Genomic DNA, 27620 nt, shown 5'->3' on the forward strand with positions numbered 1-27620 from the left:
CTTACTGCTGCAGAACATTCCATTCCTCTCACTTCCTCTTTACCATACCGTGTCCCAGTTCCTTGGTGGATTGAAGCATGTCGCAATGCAATTTGCGCTCGGAGACATGCTCTCTATGTTTTTAACTGTCATTCTACAATGGCAAACTGCATTCATTACAAACAGATGCATGCAAAGTGTCATCACATTGTTCGGGACAACAAAAAAAGCTAGCTGGATTTCATTCACTAGTTCTTTTAACAGTTCCACCCCTTCCTCCGTTGTGTGGGCCAACCTGTGACGGCTCTCTGGGACCGAGATCCATTCACCAATTTCCGGCCTGACAGTAGCAGATGATGTCATTGTGGACCCTACTGCTATCTCCAACACCTTGGGCCGCCATTTTGTGGAAATTTCAAGCTCTTCCCACTATCACCCTGCCTTCCTCCATCAGAAACAAGCGGAGGAGGCTCAAGCGATACCCTTCTCTTCTCAGAATCGTGGTTGCTACAATGCCGCATATACTAGAGAGCTAGATCATGCTCTAAGTTCATCCCGATCCTCTGCGCCAGGACCAGACACTGTCCACATTCAGATGTTGCAGCACCTTTCTCTTGTGGGCAAGCACTTTCTGCTTAATACATACAACTGCATCTGGGCAGAGCACATTTTCTGGACGTTGGTGTGAAGCCACTGTCATACCCATACCTAAGCTTGGTAAGGACAAAAACCTTCCTTCTTGCTGCTGCCCTATTTCTCTCATGAGCTGTGTTTGCAAGGTGATGAAACGTGGCATTCTGCAGTTGACCATCTCGTCACTTTGTCCACCCATGTCATGAATGGTTTTCTGCAGAAATCCCAAACTACGGCAGTGTTTTAGATTTGGAGAAGGCCTACAACACCTGCTGGAGAACTGGTATCCTCCGTACTCGTTTCACATAGTGTTTGCTAGGTGGGTGTGGGTTCTGCCTTGTCGGACACCTTTATCCAAGAAGCTTGCATGCCTCAGGGTTCCGACCTGAGTGTCATTCTCTTTGCTATTACCATTAACCCTATAATGGCCTGTCTCCCACCAGGCATCTCCTGCTCCCTTTTTGTTGACAATTTTGCCATCTATTGCAGTTCTCCAAGGACCTATCTCTGAGCAGCGTCCCCAGCGATGTCTTGATCATCTTTACTCCTGGAGCATTGACAGTGCCTTTTGTTTTTCCACTGACAAAACTATTTTTATGAGTCTCTGGCGACGCAATTGGCTTCTCCCACAATCTTTACATCTTGGGCCTGTTTCTCTTCCATTCATTGAAACTATGAAATTCCTGGGGCTCATGCTTGATAGGAAACTCTGTTGGTCCTCCCATGTGTCTTAACCTGGCAGCCCGCTGTACGCGGTCCCTCAGTGTCCTACTTGTCCTTTATGGTACTTCCTGGGGTGCAGATCGAACTACCCTCCTCCATTTGTACCACTCCCTTCTCCGTTTGAAACTCGGCTATGGGTGCTGTGTTTATGTGTCTGCATGTCCGTCCCTCTTACCCCATCTCAACACTGGCCACCATCTTGGCCTCCATTTGGCCACTGGCGCCTTTTACACTAGTCCGGTTGAGAGTCTGTATGCTGAAGCTGCTGAACTACCACTGCCCTACCATTGTGACTTTCTCCTCAGCAGGTATGCATAGGATGGATGGCCATCCATCCTATGCCTCCTTCTTCGATGATTCCTTTGATCGCCAGTATGAGGTGCATCCCTCTTCTCTGTTACCTCCTGGAGTCCGCTTTTGGCACTTGCTCTGGTGGCTTAACTTCACAACTACCTGCAACTTTCCCGGTGGGTGAGAACCCCCTTCACCACCCTGGCTTCGTGCGGTGGCCGGTGTTCACATTGGCCTTCATTTGCTTCCTAAGGACTCTACTCCTGTATTACTCTATCCCCTTAAGCTTCACGACCTTCGCATAGTACCTTTGCGTACACTGATGGCTCTCAGACTGACCGTGATGTCGGGTATGCCTTCATCATTGGTGCCCGCGTCTGTTAGTATCGGCTTCCAGCACACTGCGCAGTATTTACAGCAGAGCTCTTCGCCCTCTATCAGCCCGCGGAGTACATCCGGCGACACAGACTTTTGAATTGTGTCCTTTGCTCAGACTCACTCAGCGCCCTGGAAAGTCTGTGTGCCCTGTACCCCCACCATCCCTTAGTACAACAGGTCCAGGAAAACTGTCACTTGCTCAGTCTTGGTGGAGCCACTGTGATGTGTCTGTGGATTCTTGGTTGCCGTCATGTCAGGAGGTGGTGTTGCTTTGGCACCGCAATTAGTCCTCCCTTCATGGGAATAATCTCTGGCATATTAAGCCTCTCCCACCGGTTTTAACAAACTCCTCTTGGCCCTCCCACCAGGAGGAGGTCATTTTAACTAGGTTGTGTATTGGGCACTGCCTTTTTAGCCATTGTCATTCGATAAGTGGCGCTCCCCCAACACTTTGTATACATTGCCCCCAAATTTTAACTGTCTGCCACTTCGTGACAGAATGCCCATTTTTAACTGTTTACGTTCCACTTGGGTTTGCTGTCTGAGTTATTGGCCATTTTAGCAAATGACATGCGGGCTGTCGACTGCATTTTACTTTCGATCTGTCAAAGTAATATGGTGAAGGCCATTTAATTTTTAGTTTTGGACCTTTATTTCTGTATGGTGTCTTTTGTAGCCCTTTCTCCACATCCTTGTTTTTAGATGTCTTCTCTTATGTCAATTGGGATTGATGTATAGTCATTTTTTAACTCCTCTGTGTCTTCATGTTCTATAGTTTTGACTTGGGCATGTATGACTCCACTTATTTTTGCGCCCTAAAACAAAACAAAACATACCTTTAAAGTGCTAAGAGATTTAACCCCCCTCTCTCTTCTAAGTGATACCATTGAGGATATGTATGCCAGGTGTCCCTCATAAGAGTCATCAAGTGCATTACCTCTGATTTTTCAGCAGATATTTACATTTTATGGACTTAAGGCACATCAGTGCTCAGAGCCTTGGTAAGCTATGATCCGTCATAAGGACTGATATCATTTTCACTTACTCATCCGTGAGTGTTTTGTGTTGGCTGTCCTTGCATTATTAATGTGTGGTGTACTTCGGGTATGCTGTACTGTTGATAGACAGAGGTAGCACAAAGTTCAGAAACACGAGCAAAGACAGTGCAGGAAGCGGTTGAATTTTTGGTGAAGCAGATGACTAAACTATTGGAAAAGAATGCCGCTTTGAAAAAGCAGGTGGACACTAATGGCAGCCGATGCATGTAGACAGGATGAGCTAACCAGGATCTACATCTACATGGATGCTCTGCAAATCTCACTTAAATGCCTGGCAGAGGGTTTATCGAACCACTCTTACAATAATTCTCTATTATTCCAATCTCAAACAGTGTGCAGGAAAAACAAAAACTTATATCTTTCCATGCGAGCTCTGATTTTAGTTATTTTATTATGATGATCGTTTTTCCCTGTGTAGGTCAGTGTCAACAAAATATTTTCACAATCGGAGGAGAAAGTTGATGATGGAAATTTCACAACAACAGAAAACGCCTTTGTTTCAATGAAATCCACCCCATATCCTGTATTTCAGTGACATGATCTCCCTTATTTCTTTATAATACAAAATATGCTGCCCTTCTTTGAACTTTCTCAATATACTCTGTTAATCCTATCTGGCAAAGATCCCACACCGTGCAGCAGTATCCAAAAGAGAATGGACAAGCTTAGTGCAAGCAGTCTCTTTAGTAGATCCGTTGCATTGCGTAAGTGTTCTGCCAATAAAACACAGTCATTGGTTTGCCTTCCCCACAACATTTTCTGTTTGCTCTTTCCAATTTAAGTTGTTCGTAATTTTAAATCCTAGGTATTTAGGTGACTTTATGGCCTTCAGATTTGACTTACTTATGATATAACCAAAGTTTAATGGATTCCTTTTATTACTTATGTGGATGAGCTCACACTTTCTATTATTTAGGGTGTTACTAGTTTTTGCATGGTACAGATATCTTGTCTAAATTGTTTTTCAATTTGTTTGGACCTGATGACTTTACTAGATGATAAATGGCAATGTCATCTGCAAACAACCTAGGCTGTTGCTCAGATTGCCTCCTAAATCATTTATATAGATAAAAGTTCAGCAGATGCCCTACAACACTTTCTTGGGGAACACCAGAAATCACTTTTGTTTTACTCAATGGTTTTCCATCAGTTACCACGATCTGTGACCTGTCTGACAGGAAATCACAAATCCAGTCATATAACTGAAACGATATTCCATAAGCATGCAATTTGACTACAAGCTGCTTGTGAGGCACAGTGTCAAAAGCCTTCTGGAAATATAGAAATACAAAATCAATTTGAAATACCATGTCAATAGCAATCAACACTTCATGTGAGTAAAGAGATAGTCATGTTTCACAAGAACATTGTTTCATTCAATGTATCTGTTCCTTCCTTGGATCCCATCTCAGATAGTCTAGTGTCTCCTTTTTTGGATAAAGTGACTGACGACGTGTCAGTGTTTATTGACAATATGGAAGTTTCTGGTAGTCTGAGCACTTGATCAGACAAAGTACATTTGCACATGACCTGGTTATAATTGATGGGAGAGGTTAAGATGTAAGTCATGTATCATGAGGGGTTGAATAATGTGCTTATATTTGAATAACTCAAGAAGGGATGCCTATCAGCACCATCACAGGTAGAATATTGTCAGATTCTTCAAGGAACAACTTAGTGGGATGTCCCAGAAATGAAACAAATGAGTGATAAAATTCTTAGATCAAATTAGGAAAATCAGTGCACAAACACATGAATTAACACACAGTGATGAGGCAGATAAAATTATTTCCCAAGAGGCAGAGCACAGAATGCTAGACATATTTTGAAGAGGAGCTCTGCCTGATATGTTGTTAACAGAGCAGGTGGAGAATCCAAATTTAGATGCTGCCATTAAGGTTGCATTTAGAAACAACACCACCAACCACAGTGCTATGAGTGCAGGGTGGTGGCATATAGGACACGATACTGTCAGAATAGGAAGCAAAGCGGACAGTGTCCAGATAAGGATTCCTTATATGCCAACAGGAATTCCTTAATGACCGAGCAGCACTCCCAGAGGAGAGTTTGACCATGGCCTATCAGCCCGGACATTTTAAGTGAAGACAATACCGGCTGTGAAAGCCTACATTGTATGGTGTATGCAGAGTTGGAGTGTTGCTTGGTTAGCATGATGAACTTAATGGAACATCAGTTTTGGTGGACACAGGGGCTCATATGTCAGTGACTAGTGTTGACATCTTTGGCAGAAAGAGATTGAGTTTTCTATGAAACAATGGCTACATTAGTACCTCTGTCTATATCAAACCTACTAACCATTAGCAATACCTCCACTTCGACAGCTGCCACCTGTTCCATGCCAAAAACTCCCTTCCATACAGCGTAGTCAGCCATAGTCGTCACATCTGCAGTGATGAACGGTCCCTCTCAAACTACACAGAAGGTCTCAATGAGGCCTTCACAGACTGTAATTATCCTCACAACCTTGTACAAAAACGAATCTCCTGAGCCTTATCTTTTCAGTCTCCCATCACCTCCCAGTTTCACCATCCGGCCACAGAGAAGCATTCCCCTTGTAACACAGTACCATCCAGGTCTGGAGCAACTGAATTACATTCTCTATAAGGATTTTGACGACCTCTCATTGTGACCTGAAATGAGAAATGTCGTGCCCTCTATCCTTCCCACCTCTCCCACAGTGGTATTCTGCCGTCCACCGAACTTATGCAATATACTCGTCCATCCCAACACAACCCCTGCTCCCAACCCCTTACCTCATGGCTCATATCCCTTTAACAGGCTTAGATGCAAGACCTGTCCCATACTCCTCCCACCTACTCCAGTCTGTTCACTAACATCACCTATCCCAACAAAGGCAGGGCTACCTGTGAAACCAGTCCTGTGATCAACAAACTAAGCTGCAACCACTGTGCTGCATTCTACTGGGCATGACAAGCAACAAGCTGTCTGTCCGCATGAATGGCCATCGACAAACTGTGGCCAAGAAATGACTGGATCACCCTGTTGCTGAGCACACCCCCCAACATGACATTCTTCATTTCAATGACTGCTTCACAGCTTGTGCCATATGGATCCTTCCCACCACCACTAGGTCTTCTGAGTTGCGCAGATGGGAACTCTCGCTGCAACATATCCTATTCATAACCCTCCTGGCCTCAACCTCTGTTAGACATTATCCTCACCCATCCAGGCCCTTCCCTATTCCCATTCCAGCACTACATAGCCCTCTATTCCCCCAATGCACGTAGTCTGTTTACTTCCCCACCTTTCCCCTGCCCTCCATCTAACCTCCAAGCTGCACATAGCTGCCCTATCCTCTCTCCACCTCATCCCTACATGCTCCCCAGCAGCACTTCACTGTCCCCCACCCCTGCTATGCCTCCCTCTCCCTGCTGCAGCCTCCTCCTTACCCCTACCCAGTTTCCTGCACTGCTGCTGCTGCTGCTGCTGCTGCTGCTCGCAGTTCGGCTTCAGCTGCCAGAGACTGCAGTTATGTGTGTGTGAGCTGCATTTGCATTATAGGATGAGTAGCAACTATCCTCTTCATAATATTGAATTCTTTATGATGTACATTATATGAAGACAGTGATGTGGCGTCATTGCAGTCAACGTTGCCCAGTTTCTGTAATAGACCAAGGAACTTTTGGGAATATATGGAAGTATTATCCGCTGACAGTGCACAATCCTATAGCTGGATTTTCTGAATAGGCATCATGCAATACTGATCTGTCACAACACACTATAAAACTAGTGGGATATTGTTCCAGCTAGGAACAACCATTGCAAATGATACTTTGTCATAAGGTTTGCCAATCATGAAGGTGGAACTGAATAAACTGCATACCATTCATTAAAACTCGATTTGTGTGATAAAGTGCCAAGAAATACAGGAAAATTACTGTGGGTATGTGTGGATACTGACCAACTGAATGATATGTTGTGTGTTATGGAGCCATCTTAATACCATTATAAATTGATTGGATACTTTGCTTTTTTTTTTTTTTTTTTTTTTTTTTTTTTTTTTTTTTTTTTTTTTTTTTTTTACATAGAAGGATGGCTTGCATGCTAGAAGTAGATGGAAATTACATGGTTCCAGTGAAAAGGGATAATTTTGGCTCAAATGAAGTGGATCTGTGAAAAGGATTACTGATTGCTAATTTGTATGTCTTGGACAAGGACAATTTAGATAAGTCAAGCAAACTGTCAGTGCATCTGCAGTGTGTGAAAAAGTACAGAATTTAAAAGAGGAAGATAGGAGAACTGTAGACATTCTGTTAATACAATTCACGGATTTGTTCAGTCCTAGTGGACCATTATCAGCAACACCTGTGACGCAGCATAGAATTCCAACTGGGAATAACCTGTCTTGTCTACTGGACACCACACAGAGTACCACACCACGCACAACCAATAATGGAGGAATTCATTAATGAATAGTGGAAGGATGAAATTATTGAGGAGAATGATAGTCTATTGGGAGCACCTGTTGTCACTCGGGCAAAGAAATCAGATGGGATGAAGAAATACAGGCTTTATTACAATTACTGATATCTGAATGCAAGAATGGAGATGGATGCATATCCTATACTGCGTATAACAGAAATGTTGGAAAACCTGGATCAATGTAAATATTTCTCCACAATGGATTTAATGAGTGGGTATCGCCAATTGGAAGTGGTTCCAAAATGGCGGTCGAGGACTGCTTTTACCATTCCATGGGGACAAAGCCAATATTGATGGATGCTGTTTGGGCTTAAGAATGCACCAGCCACTTTCCAGATGTTACTAGTTGGAATTCTAAGGGAACTAAAACCACATGGTCTATTTAGTCAATATTATTGTGTTTTTCTAAAGATCTAGAACAGCATGCACAATTGGGGGAATTGTTTAAGAGGTTGCATGTGACACATGTAATGCTAAATATTGAGACCTGTCACTTTGTGCCGACAGAGGTAAACTATCGAGGTCAAGTGATTAGCCAAGATGACGTGAAGACATACCCTATATGTGCTGTCCATTGTTTATTACCATTGCAAACTACAAAACAACTCCAGTGATTTTCAGGGATATGTAATTATTATTGAAAATTTGTCAGAGGGTTTGCTGATATCCCTGGACCATTAATACATTTGCTAAAATAAAAAGGGGGGGGGGTGTAAAATTCCAGTGGATAACAGACTCCCAAACTGCATTTGAGAAACTGAAAGATGCACTAATGACTATCCCAGCATTAATATTTCCAGATTATTAGAGAGAGTTTGTTCTGTCCTATGATGTGAGCAACCAGGCAGCAGGATGTGAATAGCATGAACACCTAGGAGCACATGTAACAAAAGTTGAATAAAGCGTGCCACAAGTACTCAGTCACAGAGAAGGAGACTTTTAGCAGCGTATGTGGTATTACCTAAAACTTTCTGACAAATAAAAACTGTGTGCTGGGCCAGGACGCAAACCTGGAACCTGTGCCTTTCACGGGCAGGTGCTCTACCAACTGAATTACCTGAGCACAACTCGTGACCTGTCCTCACCGCTTTGCTTCTGCAACTACCTCATCTTCTACCATCCTACCTGATTGGAGTTCCAGTCTAGCATACAATCTTAATTTGCCAGGAAGTTTCATATCAATGCACACTCCTCTACAGAATGAAATTCATTCTGTTATTGCCTATTTTTGCTGTTAACTGTATGGTAGGAAATCCAACATTATAGTAGGAAATTCAACATTAAAATGGCTATGAAAGTTGAAGGATCATTCAAGCAGATTAACTCGTTGGACAAAGAAGTCAAGTGAATTCGATTATGAGGTAGGACACAAACCCAGTAGGAAACATAGCAGTGCTGATGGCTTAAGCTGAAAGGTGGTGATCACACACACACACACACACACGGTAGAAGTCTCTCAGAGCGGAAAGATGTCCAGACTGCTGATGTGAATTGACAGTTACTGAGGACACAGCTGCATTTTGCTATGCACAATGGGCTGTTGTGCAGAGTGAAAAAGTTTGAATCATATATTGTGCTACTCACAGCTCTGAGGGACAAAGTGTTGAAGGAAGCACACAATCATATATTAGCAGGTAACAGAGGACAGACAAGTGATTGTCAAGTAACTGAACAGTTCTGGTGGAGAACAAGAAGACAGGCTGTTGATCAGTACGTGAGTAGTTGCATACCATGTGCACAAAATACCAATCTCTGTCATCAACCAATACTGCTTCAAAGGTTACTGAAGGCATCTATATCATTTGTAATGGTAGGAATGGTTGTGTTCAGTCCATTCAGCCTGCTCCACTGGGTAACCGATATGTGATAACCAGCACAGAACATTTCTCACATTACATAGCAGTTTTTGCAATCCTGAATGAACAAGCGAGTGTAGGGGCTCATACAGTGGCTATTGAACTTTGGCGTTCCCGACTCAATAATTACATATCAGTGTATCAAATCCATTTCCAAGCTGCTTAAACGGATGTGCCATATATTGTGAGTCCAGAAATTGTGAACTAGTCCCTTCCACCCTCAAATGGAAGAACAGAATATGGTAAAATATTGTCACTATGTGAACAGACACCACAACAACTGGGATATTTACGTGCCTTACCTTGTAGCTGCGTGTGTGTGACAGTCTTCGACTCTCCTTATCATACGCTAGAAAGATGCTATTGCCTGTCGAAGAGATTAAGCATAAAGATGGGAAAAATGGAGAGTCATTGAAGAAGTTTGTGCATATGTTTCAGAATTTGTGGAAACAAGAAGGAAAGCAAATATATAAGCACTTGAGCTGCAGAAACAATTGAGGCACCTTGTTGTTAAGCTATCTGAGTGTAAAATGGGTCAGTAGGTTATTCTGGCAAGTTCCTAAACACCAACAGAAATTACATTAGTCATGAATGTGAAGCTACAGTTACTGATGAGAACTTCCATTGTTCATGTAGGGCACATTAAACCTTTTAAGGGTACTCTGGGCACTTTGCTTCATGTGGCAGTGTCATTACCCTGGGAAAGTTAAAAGTAAGAAGAGGAGGACAGAAGTGAGAACTGATGAGCAGAATGCACACAGAGTGCCTTACACACTCAGATTACATCAGTGCAAACCAAACTCTGTGGGATATATATAAATGGTTTGAGGTAAACCATGTGATAATTGTATCATTGTGTTAGTATAGTAGGGTTGTAATTTAGGAGTACATGTAGTGTTGTTACTTAATTCTGTGATAGACAGACAGTTTGTAAATGAATAGGAGGATGGTATGTAAATAAAAGTCTCACAAGAGGGGGAGTGAGAATGCAAATTCCTTTCCTCTAGGTAGTGTTAGCAACAAGACTGTCCATTCTGGAAGACTGTCCAGAGCTGGTATGATAATTCTAATGATATTGCAGCTCTTTGAGGGAGAAGTAGTGGATGCACTACAGTACCAATGGAACAGAGTTTGTCATTGCTTTATAATGTGACAATGGTCAAGATCAATACCAATAGAGCTAGGCTTTATGTATTTGTTTGGTTCCCAGCGGCAAGTGTGGATGTGTGTTACCAGTGTTTTGTGGTCCATCCCTACCCGGTAAAATAGAATATTTGTATGGGAGAAAACTCAGGTGTTGCAGATGTCCAAGGAGAGGAGTAACTATGTGTTGATGTCAGTGGATGAGCTCCATTTGCTTCAAAGAAAGAGGATTGCAGTATGCCCAACCAGGATGGTTCAGAGTGGCACACGAGTGTGTGAAATGCAGTTATTCCTGGGTAAAGCGATGCCAGAGGGATGTTCAGACACTAAACCCGTACTTTCAGAGAGTGGGAAGGCATTGAGTTTACTCCATATTTGCTCCACAGGTAGTGATAGTGAACTGTTACAAGGGCATCTCAAGAGAATGATGAGGTCAGACTCACAAACTAGCACAATATTCATTACTGGTGCTACCTGTGAAAAGTGGTGGGAATGGCATCCCTTCTCCCAGTGCCATCACTTGACTAACGGTAATAAACCTGACACAACTTTCATTGTATTAGTGAGAAAAACCATTAGACATGTTGCCAACCCAGAACCTGGTATATTTAAATGGCATCGTAAAACAAGATCACCTCCACTCATTGTGGGATCTTACAGCTTCACAGAAGGGTCATTTTATTATTGAGCAAATGTTCCAGCATGTGCAGCAGGATTGTGATAAGCAGTACAAAACGTCATGATCATGAGTATCACAGTTTCTGGTACTGTTGTTACTCTGGTTTTGCTTTGTGTAAACTGGATGTATCTTGGGCACAGACCCATTCACCCTCATGAACTCCCAGTGCATCAATTACCAATGGATTGGGCTACTGGCAGCAACTAATGGTTAGTTGAGTAAGAGTTAGGTAGGGAGCTGTGTGATAAACAAGGAGAAATGATAAGCATGAGAAATAATTGAGCAGAACTATTTACTGTTAAATGATTGCTGGGAAATTTGACAAGGAAAGAGAATTTGGTGACGTAAATATACTATTTTGTAAGTGATGATACAATGGACTCGTGCTCCTATGAATAAACAAGAAAAGTTCAGTAGACTAATTATGGAAATTATTTAATTGGATAGATAAAAAATCTACTCACCAAGCGGCAGCAGAACACACACATAAAGGACTGTTGCGATTAGCAAGCTTGCGGAACCAGTGGCTCCTTCTTCAGGCAGAAGGGCTGAAGGAGAATGAAGAAGGAAGAAGGGTGAAGGAAAAGAACTATAGAGGTCTAGGAAAAGGAGTAGATTTTGAGAAAATCACCCAGAACTGCTGGTCAGGGGAGACTTACCGTACGGGATGAGAAGGAGATACTGATTGTTGGGGACTGCATTGGACGAGATTTGAAAACCTGAGGGCCTAAAGGTGGAAGACAGGGTAATTTGCAAGGCAGAAATTGCTACTAAAACATTGTGCACGAGTTAATAAAAGTGAGAAGCTAAGTGCATTATATGTAACAGAGGTGGGAAGGGGTGGTGAAAAGTAGATGGGAAAGACAATGAAAGATGCAAAAAATTAAAATGGAGTGAAGCAAAGAGTAGTTACAGTGAAGAAAAGCTGACACGCAAGAAATTAACATAAATGAAGGCCAGGTGGGTGGCGAGAACCAAGGACATGTTGTAGCGCTAGTTCCAACGTACAGAGATCTGAGAAACTGGTGTCTGGGGGAAGAACCCAGATGGTGCGTGTCGTGAAACAGGTGCCAAGGTTACGAATGTCATGTTGTAGAGCATGCACTGCAACAGGATATTGTGAGTTGTCAGTATATACCCTCTGATTATCCAACAGGCAAGTTGCCTGAGACTATTGCCTATTGTTGACGAAGGCCTTAATGGCTGAAAGCTTTAATTGTGAGAGGCTTGACTTAAGATTGTAATTGCAATAGTGTGTATTGTAGCAGTAAGTAGCGAAAATGAAGTCATCTAACAAATTTAGTGAGTCTGTGATCCGACAACACAATATAATAGTGTAAAATATGGAATTGCCCGTTATACAATGGAATACCTGCATTTTGAGATATCTTTCAGTGGCTGTTGTAAGTATGCAGTACATGGTGACATATATTGCTTCACTGTGAATGACTGTTTTGTATAACTTGGCCAGCAGGTATATGGGCATTTGTACACCAGATAGTACTCAAGTGTTCCTGCCATCACACCCAAGCAGCTATGATTTTAGCTCTTACATCACTGATGATGCTGCCATCACTTTATTGATGGGGTTTAAAGTTTTGAGTTTTAGATTTTGACTTTTGGTTTGGTGTGTTCCATGATGAGAAACTGTTTCCAAATGTCTAATTTTAGCAATATTTAACTGGAGTCATAAATTACTGAGATACTCATACCGTGCCAGGATTTTTTGCAATCCTGTTTTTTGGAAGCAGCAATTGTGACATTATCATTGTAAAGCCCAAGGTATGTTCTGCTTCATGTTTCATATGTTGATATCAATGACCAAGCTGAATGATACTGATGACAGTGAGACCCCCTCATGCTCCCAACTATCATCAGATTGCTGTTGTATAGACATTCCTATGCAACGTTTTGACCTGGTCACATTGTAATTTGAGTGTGTAGCAAAATTTGTTGGTTTGGATTGAATGTAGGAAAAGTGTGCAGTAGTGAGGCTTTCTCAGTGTTCATCAGTGAAATTTATTACCTCTGATTTTTTAAGTATCAGTAATGAGTGACAGGTAGCTAATAATTCAAAAGCTAAAAGTACTTTGGATCTAGAATGTGTGCTGTTGGTCTAGTGTTGTTTCATAGTCTCTCCCTTGGCCGCATGAGCTTGATTATCCAGCAATTTATGTAATTTTTCCTTCCTTTTAAAAAGAAAAAAATTGTTTGTTCTTCGTCTTGATGAAGGAATGTAAATCTTAAGATTTGGCTTTTTTATTGTTGTTTAGTCTTGCTCCAAATGTCCCTGTTGAGAGGATGATGAGAATAGACTCCTCTGTTGTCAGTAATAATAATTATTATTTTTATTAAACCAATGTGAAATTTAGGATAGACTATAATGATATCTACAAGAAAATTTAATTATATCTCGAATTTTCCATAGACTAATTTTGCCTAGTATCCTCCCTCTTGCCCTGTAACCCAGTGCTATGTTTCCCATTGTGTTGTGTTTATTCCATCTTCTTTTCTTGTTATCCATCTATTCACTTTATCAATTCCTCCTTGCATTGTCTTCCATCTCCTTGCTCACAATAATTTGCATAGCCTATTCTCATACACAAGACCTGTTCAAAAAATTCTGAAACTTCGTGTACATAATTTTTGTGTGTTACCTTTTACTTATTAGGCATGGTCTCCTTCGAAATACAGTCCTTCACGATTGATACACAGCTCCCAAAGTTGTTTCCAGTTCCAGGAGCAGTCTTGGTACACCTCTTGCTGGATTACGTGAAGTGCCGATGCAAATTTTCTTTTATCTCGGTATGTTGTTGTAAATCTTTATCCTTTAGTGAGGTTTTCAACTTTGGAAATTAAAAAAAAAAGTCTGCAGTGGCCAGGTCTGGAGAGTACAGAGGATGAGGCAGCGCAGTGATTTCATTAGGGGTGAATGTGCAGGTGCGTTATTGTGGAGCAAGAGGCCTGAACTGTCTCACCATATTTCAGGCCACTTCCTTCTCACATTTTCTCGCAGGTGTCGCAACATGTCCCAATAATACCGTCAATTAACAGACTGTCTCTGGCAGAAATTCATGATGAACTAGTCCTTCAAAGTCAAAGAAAACTATCAGCATGGCTTTGACATTTGACCTGACCTGACAAGCTATTTTTGGTCTTGGAGAACCTTTCTCCATCCATTGTCAAGATTGATTCTTGATCTCAACATCATAACCATAGACCCATGTCTCATTACCAGTCATGATTCTCTTAAGGAACACCTTGTTCTCATTTGCATGATCCAAAAGCTCTTCACTGTTTGTGTGACGAAAGTCTTCAGGTCTTGACTCGTGAGCCATGGGACGAACATTGCGGCAGCACGATGCATTGCAGGATGCTTTCTCAGGATTTCATGACATGATCCAACTGAAGTATTACATTCTTCTGCAATCTCTTGGACAGTCAGTCTTTAATTGGCATGCACAGTCTCGGACATTCCTGATATGAGCATTGTCAGTATATGTCAAAAGGCGTCCTGAATTAGGGTCATCTGTAACTTCCGTCTGGCCATTTTTAAATAGTGTAAACCATTTGTAACACTGAGTACGGCTTAAGCACTCATCACCGTAGGCTTCCTGCATCATTTGGTGTGTCTCTGTAAAGGTTTTCTTGACTTTCATGCAAAATCGAATACAGTCCCATTGCTCCTCTAACTCTGCCATCTCGAAATTTGCAAACTGTGTGACACAACGTTCTACTCAATACAGCACTGAACAGTAACTAAGTCATACAACACTGAAACTTCCGGCACTTATACTTAACCACAGGCGTGCCAACCGCATTTCGCTAGAGCACACCACTGGTGTGAAACTATGAATGTTCCAGAATTTTTTGAACAGACCTCGTACATAATAGCTGGTAGTTTGTACATCTGCCTTTCATTTTGAATCACTAATTTTAGACACACATATATTGCTTGATGACTCACTGTGATGATAGGACAGTATATAGTCTAGGTAATACATAAGGTAACGTCTGTAATGTTATTGCTCTTCAGAATTTGCCACTGTGAAGGAGACAGCGAAGTTCCACTCATTGCTCCCTGCTACTGTGCTGGGTCATTGCGATATGTTCACCAAGCTTGCCTCCAGCAATGGATCAAATCATCAGACATCCGTAGCTGTGAACTTTGCAAGTTTCAGTTTATCATGCAGAGCAAGATCAAGCCTTTCAGTGAGGTAACAAAAGATGAGCAAACTGTGTAATATTGTTTTGAGTAATAACTGATGCCCAATGTATTAATGCATTTTTCTAAAGGAAGTTCTTGTTATTGTATAGGCAAAGTATTTGATACTTTAGTTTTGTGTACATTACTGCTACTATAGTCTTTTCAAAACCTGAAAGTGATTTTCAATGTAGAAAATTGTTGCTCTATGTGGTACTTCATGTATTCTTGAGAAAAAATTTAATCAATAAACAGTAAATAATACTACCAATCATGATTTCAGATCTGATGACAGTATTAGTCAAAACTGAAGATTTATTGATATTCTGTAACATTAAGATTGACAAAAATCGCCAGTAGAACCATGGTTTTAATTCTCACCAACTTCTTGGCAGTTGTGAAACCCAGTGCGTAAAGAAAATAATTGATTTACTGGTTTATTGTCTTACATATTTGGGATGGTGTTACTACCCCTTGTAGCAGTTTTTATTTCTTTGTATAATCTTGAATATTTTGCAATCTGATTCAGCTGATTTTAAAGTAGCCTGTGGCATAACTTAATGTTTGTAGACGTTGGACAAAGTGACAGTCGAACAATATATTACTTTTGTACACCAAATGTACATCAATATGGCTGTGTGTCTAATTTAGTATGTTTCTTCCTACTTTCAGTGGGAAATGCTGGAAATGTCAGGAGTGGAAAGGAGAAAATTATTGTGCTCTGTCACATTCCATGCTGTAGCATTGACATGTGTCGTATGGTCACTATATGTGCTGATTGACCGTACAGCCGAAGAGGTGGGGCGAGGATCCCTGGAATGGCCTTTTTGGACAAAGCTGGTTGTTGTGGCTATTGGTTTTACAGGTGGCCTCGTTTTCATGTACATCCAGTGTAAGGCATACGCACACCTCTGTCGTCGTTGGCGTGCCTTCAATAGAGTTATATTTGTACAGAATGCACCGGAGAAAATGCCTTCTGGACCTGTGCAGTATACTGCACCACCCTTGGCTCGTGAGGAGTCTCTCTTCCTTTCGGAGGCATCTCACGTCTTAATGGAAGATGCTGTGTCAACAAACCAGGTCGGAGCTGAAAGGACTGAGCTCAGCAGTCCCAGCAGCAGTTGCCATGTTACATCACCTGCAGAAGCATTAGGTGCTCCAGAGGAGGCTGTCTCCCTTTGTGAAATTAGCCGTCTACTTCAGGTGGAAGATGCTTCAGAGGTATGACAATTATGATTTTGACTGTAAAATTTTGTGTTGCAGCTAAACTCTATTATACAATTGCAAATATTTTCTGAAGTACTTTAAATTTTTATTCCTGTTGTGAAGAGCCAACCAGAGGGTTAGCTGTGCAAAGATGAGGTGGATAGCTGTTGAGACAAACCCTTTTCTTAGTGGGAGATACCAGGTGTGCTGCCATGCTCTATTGTTTTAGCAAAGTGTATATGCACTGGGACAACATGGAAATCTGGGAAAAACCTGGGAATTTTTTCATCCAGGAGAAAAACAGGATAAACTGGGGAAATTTTTAGAATTCCGAGAATTTTTCATTGTTTTAGTTCTCTGTTAGATTTTTATAGTTTTGACTGGTAAGAATTGATGCTCTAACAAATTTTACTTCAGCTCGCTACTACAGAATAATACTGCAGCAGTAAAACATAAACGATGGGGTAAAAACCAAACTAGCTCGCTACTGCAGAATAATACTGCAATAATAAAACATAAATGATTGGGGGAAAAAAAACCTTAGGTTGTAAAGAAAATACACTATTTACAACAACAAAACACAGTGCACACACACAAGTGTCTGCCAACAGCAAAATGTGTCAAAGGCTTTAGGACGAAGACAACACAATACAACTGCTTCCTATGATTGTGACATCACAACAGTTAACATTATGTTCATTTGAATTGCCAGCAGGCTCATGCACATACACAGTTGAGTCCCTTATGAGCAGTGTACCTTCCCCCGCTTCTGTCTACCTGAAGTGCGGCTATTAGCTGTATACGCAGGAGCGACAAGCAGCCAGATGCTACTCGCAAAAAAATTTTCTGGCGTGCACAAGCTGCCAGATTTGCACATGCATAGAGCAGTCTCAGTTATCGTAGGGAGTGGGTAGTCTCCACGTGACTCTTATTTACATTTAGCGACTTCACTGTTTCCTCTTCATGTACAGCTCTCACACCAAATGAAAACAAAACAGATTTCTGTGGCTCGGAGCTATCAAGTTAATTAAAATACATTCACGTAATTATATTATGAAAGCGAAAGTTGCTACTAACCATATAGCGGAGATGCTGAGTTGCAGATAGGTACGACAAAGAGACTCTCACAATTAAAGCTTTTGGCTGTTGGCCTTCGTCAGCAATAGACAACAGGCACACACTCTTACACAAATGCAACTCACGCACGTGACTGCAGTCTCGGGCAACCACACTTCGAGCAGTAGTGCCAGTGCATAATTAGAGTGGTGACTGGGTGGGGGTGAGGAGGGGGCTGGAGTGGGGAGGGGGAGGGATAGTGGTGAACAGTGAAGTGCTGCATGTTAGACGGTTGGCAGGAGAGAGGTGGGGAGGGGGGTGGAAGTAGCAGAAAAGGAGAGAAATAAAAAGACTGTGTGTGATGGTGGAATTAAGGCTGTGTAGTGCTGGAATGGGAACAGGGAAGGGGCTGGATGGGTGAGGACAGTGACTAACGAAGGTTGAGGCCAGGAGGGTTACAGGAACGTAGGATGTATTGCAGGGAAAGTTCCCACCTGTGCAATTCAAAAAAGATGGTGTTGGTGGGAAGGATCTATATGGTCATCTCAATGATTTATTGCACAGCCTGTGCTAAAGAAAATTGGCTTTAATTAATCTTTTCCACAGAGGCATCAGTTTATGTGAAACACTGTTAGTTAGTGTCAACAGTTTTCTGAATTTGAAGTGCACTTCTTTATCTTTGGCATGTATGGCACTGTGCCATAAAAAAGAACCAAACATGGGATAATACAGTGCTGGTACACCTAGAATATTTGCATCCCAAAAGCCACACTGAAAAGCTTAGTATCACGTTGAGGCTACTTCTTTTTTAATCTTGATGTACAAATATGCACTTAAGCTGAATTATGCATTTTAGTAGATTTATGAAATTCTGATGCTCTTGCAGTATCCTCTGATGTCCTGTTTTGTTTGTGATGTAATGTAAGGTCTTTTAATGCTACATGCATTCGAACGTATGGGCTTCCTGCGCACGCACAGTAACGCTTGTTTTCTGGAGCTCTCTGACATCTACTGAAACAAATTTTAACAGGTTGTGGGAAAGTATTGTCAATGGTGGTTTGAAAAACATTACTTTCAAAGTAAATTTAATTTTATGCAAGATGAATTTTATTATGTATGCGAGCATGCTTTGAATTTCTTAAATCACAGGGCATTTGATTCTTATTTAAAGTTTAACATTTTGAGGGCCAGCCACTTAGAAGAATTTCAGGCCTAGAAGACCAGACATTCATGTCATTGTTTGAAATTTTACTGTCACATTTATCTGATGTATCTTAGAGTGGAACACATGCAAAAGAGACCGATATCATTTGTGAAAGCTTAGCCTTTCATGTAGTGCATCACCATCTCGATTTCAATGCTTCAGAAACTAAAATGCTGTGTTTGATGTTATTCGAATACATACTTTCGTAATACAAAAATATGCAGCGTATCTGTTGCTGTACATCAAAGATCTTTCCAAAACGTTTTTTTTTTTTCCTGGGGTTCATTTTCTAAAGAGCTGGGAAACTTCACGCCAGTGTACAAGACCTTAACTGTTAAGTTTTATGGTTAAGAGAGAAAATATACAGTCACGTACCATGGAAAAAGTGTATTTTCACCTGGGAAATAGTGTATTTTTAACTGGGAAATCCGGGAATATTTTTTTTTTTTCTTTTCGCGTATACACCTAATTAAGAGAACAGAAAATTTTTCAAAAGTTATTGCGTGCAGTTTGTCTCCTATATTTGTCATTTACTTTGGCAACCACCCATTTTAGACTAATGATTATTGCATTTGTTGAGGGGAAACTTTTTCCAAGTTGAGGATCTCAAAACAGTGTATGGAAATGTGAGGAAGCAATTTATAGAATTAAAACTCCTGCATTTGCTACACATATGCCTTTGGTATGAAGAAAACTGTTAGTGTTTGACTTCAACAGCTGCAGTAGGGGATGACGATGAAGTAGTCCTATACTCCTTGACAGAGCGTAGGGGACAATCCGGGAGACCCACACCACTGTACTAGGCAAGGTCCTAACAGAGGTGGTTTGCCATTGCGTTCCTCTGACCGTAATGGGGATGGATGATGATGATGATGATGATGATGATGATGAAGACGGCACAACAACACCCACTCATCTCGAGGCAGGTGAAAATCCCTGACCCCGCCGGGAATCAAACCCGGGACCCCATGCTCAGGAAGTGAGAACGCTACCGCGAGACCAGAAGCTGCGGACACAGTAGGGGAGATGATCGGTAAAATTTTTGAGGAAATCAAACACTAAAAATTTCAGTTTGGAATATAAGCAACATTAGGAAAAGGATATATTACTACTCATTGTCAAGATGAGTTGTTCCATTGCAGACGGACCAATAAAAAGACTGTTAAACATTATAGCTTTCGGCCAAGTCTTCTTGAGAAACGAAAAAACGCACACACACACACACACAAACAAGCACACAACCATTACCACCGGCAGCTGGCTGTAGCCGAAAGCTATAATGTGCAACAGTCTTTTCATTGTGCCTATCTTCAGTTCGGCATTTCATCCCTGTTGTTTAAATTTTATGAAAGGGAGATTTTGATAAAAGGCAGATTAATTATGTTTCCTTTTACACTGGAATGCAAAGTTCAGTTGAACACTACCCCTAAACTGGCTCAGAAAATGACATATTATTTTCATCAAAGATACTTAGTGGTGCACATGACACATTTTCTGATATCATAAATAGAAATTGGAGTGAACAGAGAGGGAATGAAATTCAAAAACACCAGCCAGAATTTGTGCAATGTCCCTTCTCCATATGGGATTAGAATGCTTAACAATGCCTGTCTATACAGTTACAGCACTATTCACTAATAGTGTATCGTGTTGCAATGTATAAACATTAGATCTTCAGTTACTTGTATACTCCACCTCACAGGAAAACCCTTTTTGACCTTTATAGTAAAATTTGTTTTAGGAAAACTACCCCAACTCATGTTGTAATGATCTCTCTTCTTAAACTGAGGAAGAATTCTACATCTCTCCAAGTAGTCATGGAAGTGTTACTTTGATGAATTGTGTAGAGAGGACTCTGGAATGCATTTTGGCCCATTTTATGGTACAGATTTTCAAAACTTGGAGATGCATCAGCTGCTTCCACTGCGAGTTCAGTAGATATCAGTCAGCTCTTGATAATGTTATCCAGATGGAGGCAATGAAATACGAAATAACACCTCATTGTTTTTTTCCAGCATTAGGAAATCTTATGCCGCCACTTGAAGCTTTAATATACGGAGTCAGTTTCACAGCTGAGGTTTTTGTTGATGGCTACCAGCATTTCTAAACTCTTTCGTAGGTGAGCAGTACTTCTTCTATAGAGATGAGAATTTCCTTTCAGATTGTTGTGATGAAATATTAGCTGTAAAGAACATGGTCCATTGTTATTTGTTGTAGAATTTTCAATCTTTTGTGAATCTGGAATTGACTCTGGAAACTGCAGAAAATTAGTTTCTATTGACTCTTTGAAAATTGAAGTAGTTGACAAAGAGGACTGGGACAAATTTTGTGTTGTAAAATAGCAGTAGGCTTCAATATTACTCGTTCTTATTATACATACACAAATGTTTCTGTAAATTGGTTCTTCTATAAGTAGAAATTCAATAGTGCTAAATAAGACTTTCTCTTCGCTCCATGGACCTCTGGGTTATGGGCCCAGCACGCTTCCACAGTGCAACTCTGCTCCAGTGAAGCACCCTGCTAAACCCGCAGGACAGGACAGGTAGTTGGAATTGTGGAAAGGGGCCAAAATGAGTGGCTGTCAGTTACACTCGAACACATATAACTTTATTTATTTGACCAAACATTACAGTACAAATTCTTGAACTTGGACACAACCACTTTAATTTAATTTAAAAAAAAAAGAGAGAAAAAACAGCTAAAAGCCATTAACTCAAAATTCAGACATGCCTAAAGAAAATATTTAGAGGGCAGAAGGCCTCACGTTAAGTAAGTTCTACAATTTGGCTGAAGGCCCAAAATCTAACACTTAAAAAGCAGCAACTTAAATTTAAAGACGGTTGAAGGCCCATGATTTAAGACTCAAGGTAAAAATTAAATTAAAAAAAAAAACACAAGGACAAAGGACCCAAACAATCTAATACTTGACAAGCAAGGAACTTTAATTTTAAAATGGCTGAAGGCCCATGACTTAAAACACCACTAAAAACAATTCGACTTTAATTCAAAACCATCAGCTATGAGCCATACAAATACACACAACAGAAAATAAGAAAAGGCAGTGCAGGTAACGATGCTCAGAAGTTTCAGGGGTCGGCCACCACTTGAAATACTAACAATCACTTACGTGAGGCAGGCAGTCAGCCCAACCATTCTCGATCCGACGACACCCCAACCAACAGATAGTCAACGGACCCACTAACAAGGTAACTTGCAATCCACTCGACCAGCACACAACCAGGAGTTCAATGCAAAACGTGAAAGGCATGGACGCCCACAACCAGGCATACATTAAGCTGTCAAACTACACACCGTGCTGGACAGCGACAACGTGGTGAAGAAAGGACACTGCCTGAATTTACGTCAACGGCCAGATGCAGGTAACCGGAACGTTAATGGCCACAAGGCAGAAAATGCTGCTGGTACAGTTCAATTGCAAATAACCAAATGCAGTTAGACTCCACCAGATGGAGGCTAAACCTTCGCCAACTCGAACACATATGTTGTTGCTCGCGGGAATGTCCCAACAGCCAACAACAAGAACCAGAGAGCACAATGTGAACAATCTTGACTTAACAGATAAATTAAAATCCAAACTCAACTTTCGTGTCCAGGGTCAGTGAGCCACATACCTCGTAGCAATGGGAACAACCCCCCTCACTCCGACACCGCGTAGAGGCCTCCAGTAACATTATATAGGCCTCAGCTGAAGATTTGTTCAGACAAAAGCTGAATTTCAAAGCTGCATGTTGTTCCTCGCGTGTTACCTGCATTGCAGCGGTAGGTGATACTGAACATGTCTAAACTTGCCTGCCTCTCACAGGTAGGAACCAGGAGTCCCAACAATTTGTCGGCCCAACAATTTGTCAACAATTGTAGTACCAAAAATGTTCACCAAGACTACTTTTCAGACTGATAGAGTTGTTGGTGAATGGTTTCTCATTACCAGTACAGTTGACTGCTTCTCTCACTTGGTAATTTTTTTTAAAGACATCGCCAGTTTCCTTTCACACCTTCCCCAATCCTATCTTTTGCTCTTTCTCTAATTACATTGTCGTTGACAGGATGTTAAATCCTCTCTTTTAGCCAGTAGTTTGCATTTATGTTATTAGAGAAGAGCACACTTTTGTGGCACATACTTTTTGAGAAGAGATGAGCAATTCAATGAAAAATGGAAGTGTCATATTAGAATACTGAGTTCTGTACTTCTATGTATGGTGTAAGTGTGGTAATGCACAAATAATTCACAGGAGAAAGGGTGTGGTGACAAAGACCTGTCTCTGTAACTGAGTGGTCAGAGTGGCTGACAGCCATGCAGGAGACCCAGGTTCGATTCCAGGCTGGGTCGGAAATTTTCTCCACTGAGAGACTGGATATTGTGTTGTCCTCATCATCATTTCGTCATCATCGACACACAAGTCGCTGACATGGCGTCAACTAAAACGATTTGCACTAGGCGGCTGAGCTACTCCAGATGGAGTGTCCTGGCCAATAATGCCATACAATCATTTCATTTCTATCTTTTTTTTTTCTTTCCCTTAGGATCCTGGACGATCTACAGCAACACCAGCTGTAGCATCCCTTAGTGCCAGCAGCAGTGAGGAATCATTCCCTTCACCATCGACACAACTTCTGAAGATGCCGGTGTCTCCAGAGCGAGCAGCGCGGGGGAGGACAGCTACCGGTCCACAGGGTCGATCACTTGGCTCACAGTCTCCACTCCTTCATGACGATGGCAGTGGTGCCAGTGGATGCCAGTGAAGACTGCCAGTGCTAGTCTAACAAAATTTCATATCCAGTAACAAGTCACTTATGTGAGTTAATTCTTTTAAAGAAACTGTGGAAGTGTCCTCTGAATTTCTTTTGTGTGCATCACAGCAATGTGTCAAAAAAAAATTACGACGTCCTCCAGGCCAGTGTATAAGCAGCAGACATTGGTGTAACTGATTTGCCTTTTTAAATCGTGCCTGAGTCGTATTATATATAATTATTGCCTGTTGTTAATTGTTTGTAGTCCGCAGTACTCCTCTTTAAATTTTCTGAAATTTGTATCTGTTGTAGAAATTATAACATTGAGTTATATGTAAGCAGAATGAGAAGGTGGGAAATGTAGGTTAAACTTGTATGCAAAATGAGGTGCTAATAATAAGTTGTCATATATTAGAAATCGCAAGAGTAAAAGACTTGTGGCTGGGAAGCACACGCGACTACAATGAGGCCTAAATCTGACATTTTACTGACATATTTATTACTTGTCAGGCACAAATGAAAATATTCCAACAACAAAAATAAAATTATCTGAAAATATTTCCAGCTCAGATTATCTTCAATCAGTCATAGCAATCCCACTGCTGATAACACAATCATGTCTTAAGTTATTAAATAGTTAAGAAAAATATTCTGAATGTAAACTCTGAAAGTCCTGTCAAAGTCACCATTTATTGTAACCAGTAGTGAGTAAACATTTCACAATCGCAGAAATTGTCTCCTCGAAGCCACGGCATTGTTGTGATGAAATAAAGATTGATTAATATCTTTCGTGCTGTCCTGAAGCAAGTTTCAGATGATGTTCATTAAGAGCTGATTAGATAATCAGGTAGTAACCCTACATTTGAATCGTTCCACATCTTGCTAATAGAAAATGAAGGATTAGCACTTGTAATTTTTAAAGCAACTTGAGTGTTACTAGATAGCATACAGTGGGCACCAGAGGTTCTGCAGATATTCTGGATCTTAGTGAGGAACTATAAAGTAATGTAAATAACACTTAGACAGAAGTGATTTGCCTTGCAGAGAATTACAATGTATCTGAAGAGTAGGACTTGCATTAAAGATATTGGGAAAAATTTATTGCAAGACAAATGGAGGATCTTCTAGTGTCATTGTAATTGCAGATTATTAGTGCAAGCTCAGGTAGCAGTGACACTAGTAACATTAAGTATATTTTAAAAACTTGGACAGATTACGACACAGAATAAAGTTTCCTAAATTTATTTTTAGAATTAGCAATCACTGAATTTGTGGCAGATGAAAAAGTGAAGCTGATTTTTGTTTTTAATTATGTCGGACACACTCAATGAAGGTGTACACAAGAAGTGATAAAATGTCAAGGAAGCCTCAAACAATTACCAACCATTGTAATTAGAACTGATGAATTGACAATTGTGAACAATGTTTTTATCTACTCCATCTTGAAAGGATGGAAATTACTGACGTGATGGTATATCCATTATTTACGTATATGTTAAGTATAACTTTGTTATATTCATATTATGCGACAACCCTTTTTAAAATAATATTATAGGACAGTGATGAAATGATGGAGAAAGTATAACATAATATGCACAACAGTAAACATTAAATATATGAAGCTATACAGAAATATAATTACATGGAAGTCAAGATTATACAATGTTCCCAGTCCACTGCTTTGTAATATTATTTGTAAAACCTTCTTTGCATAAATATGCAAAGTGTACTAGTTGAATAGGTGCTGATGGTAAAAGTGTAGTGTCAAGATAGTTCCACATTCGTAAGGAAATTTTTTGTGGAACATATTTGCTTGTTACTGGTATGAAACTACTCGCTGATTTTGAAGTATATGTATGTGAAAAATAGTGATAGGTGTGCTAAACTGAGGATCTTTAAAAACATGTTTTTGTATGTGTTTAAACTTTATTTTGTTTGAGTACTGCTGGAAGAATATGTTTTAGATTTCTTCCATACTCAAAAATACTAGCTAATAACATTAACAAGTACTTATACAGGACAAAAGTGGAAAAAAGACTGAAATTATTAATTTGTGGTACTTAATCTGATTGTCTGTGATGTAATATAACATAATTTTGCTGAATGTCAGCGGGCTGTTAAAAACATTTTTTGTCTTTTGAAGACTTTGATTTTTATGAGGGAACATCAAGAACATGTTTGTTGGATTAAATGTTTTTATATTGAAAAGAGTAATTAAAAACCTTAACTTAGGTCAGCCCAGATTTCCTGTTTTTGAAACTGACAAGAAAATAACATCAAAAAGCAACAGATAATGTTTTAATGATACACAGTATCCATTTAGCTGGATGAAACCTCATTTCCTCCTCTGAGCCGCCTCCCGTTGTCTTGTCCTGCAACATTAGTCTGTCGGTGCTTGCATCGTTCTGCAGCTGCCTATGTGGCTAGTGTTGATGTGTTTTCTAGTAACTCTCGTTCCTGTAATATTGTCATATATTCACTAATCAACAAACATTTGCACACCAGTGACACAAAATGGCTATGGCAGATGGGCACTGGTGACCAAGGAGTCAGTAAGTGCTTGATGAATAATGAGATGATTCTCACATTTTCATGTAATCGTGATACTGTAAGTGGCATATCATTTGGAAAAATTCCAACCTTTCTTCCCTTTCTGTGAAAGATGTGGCTCCTCTCAATCTCACCTCATTGTTGAAAATCGCAAAGTGATCTCTGGAGATGTAATATTTTTGCTGTGGATTCAAGCTGCTGTTTTTGAAGTCAGTTGGTGATTGCCCACTTCGAGGAAGTGGAGATACATATGTTCTTGCTTACCATTCTTTCATAGAAAATACCACAATACTTGGTCCCACTATTTTCAAACTCCAAGTACTTTATGAATGTGCAACTTGTGCACTCACATCTTGCAATTACTGCCTGCCTTGAGTAACAAGCACCCATTGTGTCTTGAAACCTCTAAACTGATCTTTTTTTATTGTATACAGGTTGTTATCCCTTGTGAGTAGTGCATCCTTTTAGGGACTATTTTGCAAATGTGCTTTCGTTGTATTCCATAATAGTAATCTGTAAAACAGGTCATATTGATTTTAAAGCACTTAATCTTTCTTGAATTTTTAACGAATGCTGCCTCCCTGGTGCCATGTTCCTTCAATGTGACACTCTTGGTATGAGGATCACATCATACATGCTGTATGCTTATCAAACTTCCTGTCTTATAACTTCCTGAAGAAATGTTTCCCAGTTTTTTACATCACTCTTTCAGAAGGAATCTGGATCCTCTGGTTGTTACATACAAGCAATATTCACTGAAGTTTGATCACTGGCACAACTACACTGCTGGAAGAAGAAATGAGAACACCAAGAGCTTGTCGACTGAGCTGAGGGAAATTTTATTGACACACTCTCGAGGACGTATACAACTAACTATCACACTGACAGAGCCACATACATTTGAGTACAGTCAACGGGATGTGTGAAATGTCAGCAATAGTACACTGTATACCCTCCTCCTGCAGCAATTCAAGCTTCAATTTTCCAATGGAGACAATTGTAGAGGTGATGAATTTAATCTTGCAGAATGGCCTGCAATGCACTTTCCACCTACTGTCTCAATTGGGCCAGATATCTTGCTGATCATGCTGACTGCACAAGATGATGATTCATGTAGTCTCAAACATGCTCAGTGAGAGGCAGATCTGTGCTTCGTACTGGTTAGTGTAGTTGACGTACTCGTTGCTGAGCACATATGGGTGGCACAGGATACATACATTGTCTTGTTGGAAAAGCATATCACATTTTTGGTGCACCACCAGCAGCAGGATGGGTCGAATTGTGCTTAGGATGTACCGTGCACTGTTCAGTCAGTGTTCCCTCTATGGTTACCAGAGAACACACTCTGATGCCAGGTGTTGGCCCTATGTGCCTCTGTCATATCGTTCCAGACTCACCTGTTAGACACCACGCATGCCTACTAGCACCTTTGACACCAGAGCAGAAG

At 40.7% G+C, this 27620-nt stretch overlaps 1 protein-coding gene across 1 annotated transcript in view; it reads left to right on the forward strand.

Annotated features, from left to right (window-relative positions):
- The window catches only part of LOC126419910 (E3 ubiquitin-protein ligase MARCHF8), a 109769-nt gene extending 83884 nt beyond the window's left edge, over positions 1 to 25885 (forward strand). The window contains exons 4-6 of the mRNA XM_050087190.1: positions 15241 to 15421; positions 16081 to 16629; positions 23417 to 25885. Of these exons, the coding sequence (XP_049943147.1) occupies positions 15241 to 15421; positions 16081 to 16629; positions 23417 to 23635 (949 nt within the window). The 3' untranslated portion in view covers positions 23636 to 25885. The remainder of the gene's footprint in view (positions 1 to 15240; positions 15422 to 16080; positions 16630 to 23416) is intronic.
- The last annotated feature ends 1735 nt before the right edge of the window (positions 25886 to 27620 follow it).

Source organism: Schistocerca serialis, chromosome 9 (assembly GCF_023864345.2).
Source record: "Schistocerca serialis cubense isolate TAMUIC-IGC-003099 chromosome 9, iqSchSeri2.2, whole genome shotgun sequence".
Classification (NCBI taxonomy): Eukaryota; Metazoa; Arthropoda; class Insecta; order Orthoptera; family Acrididae; genus Schistocerca; species Schistocerca serialis.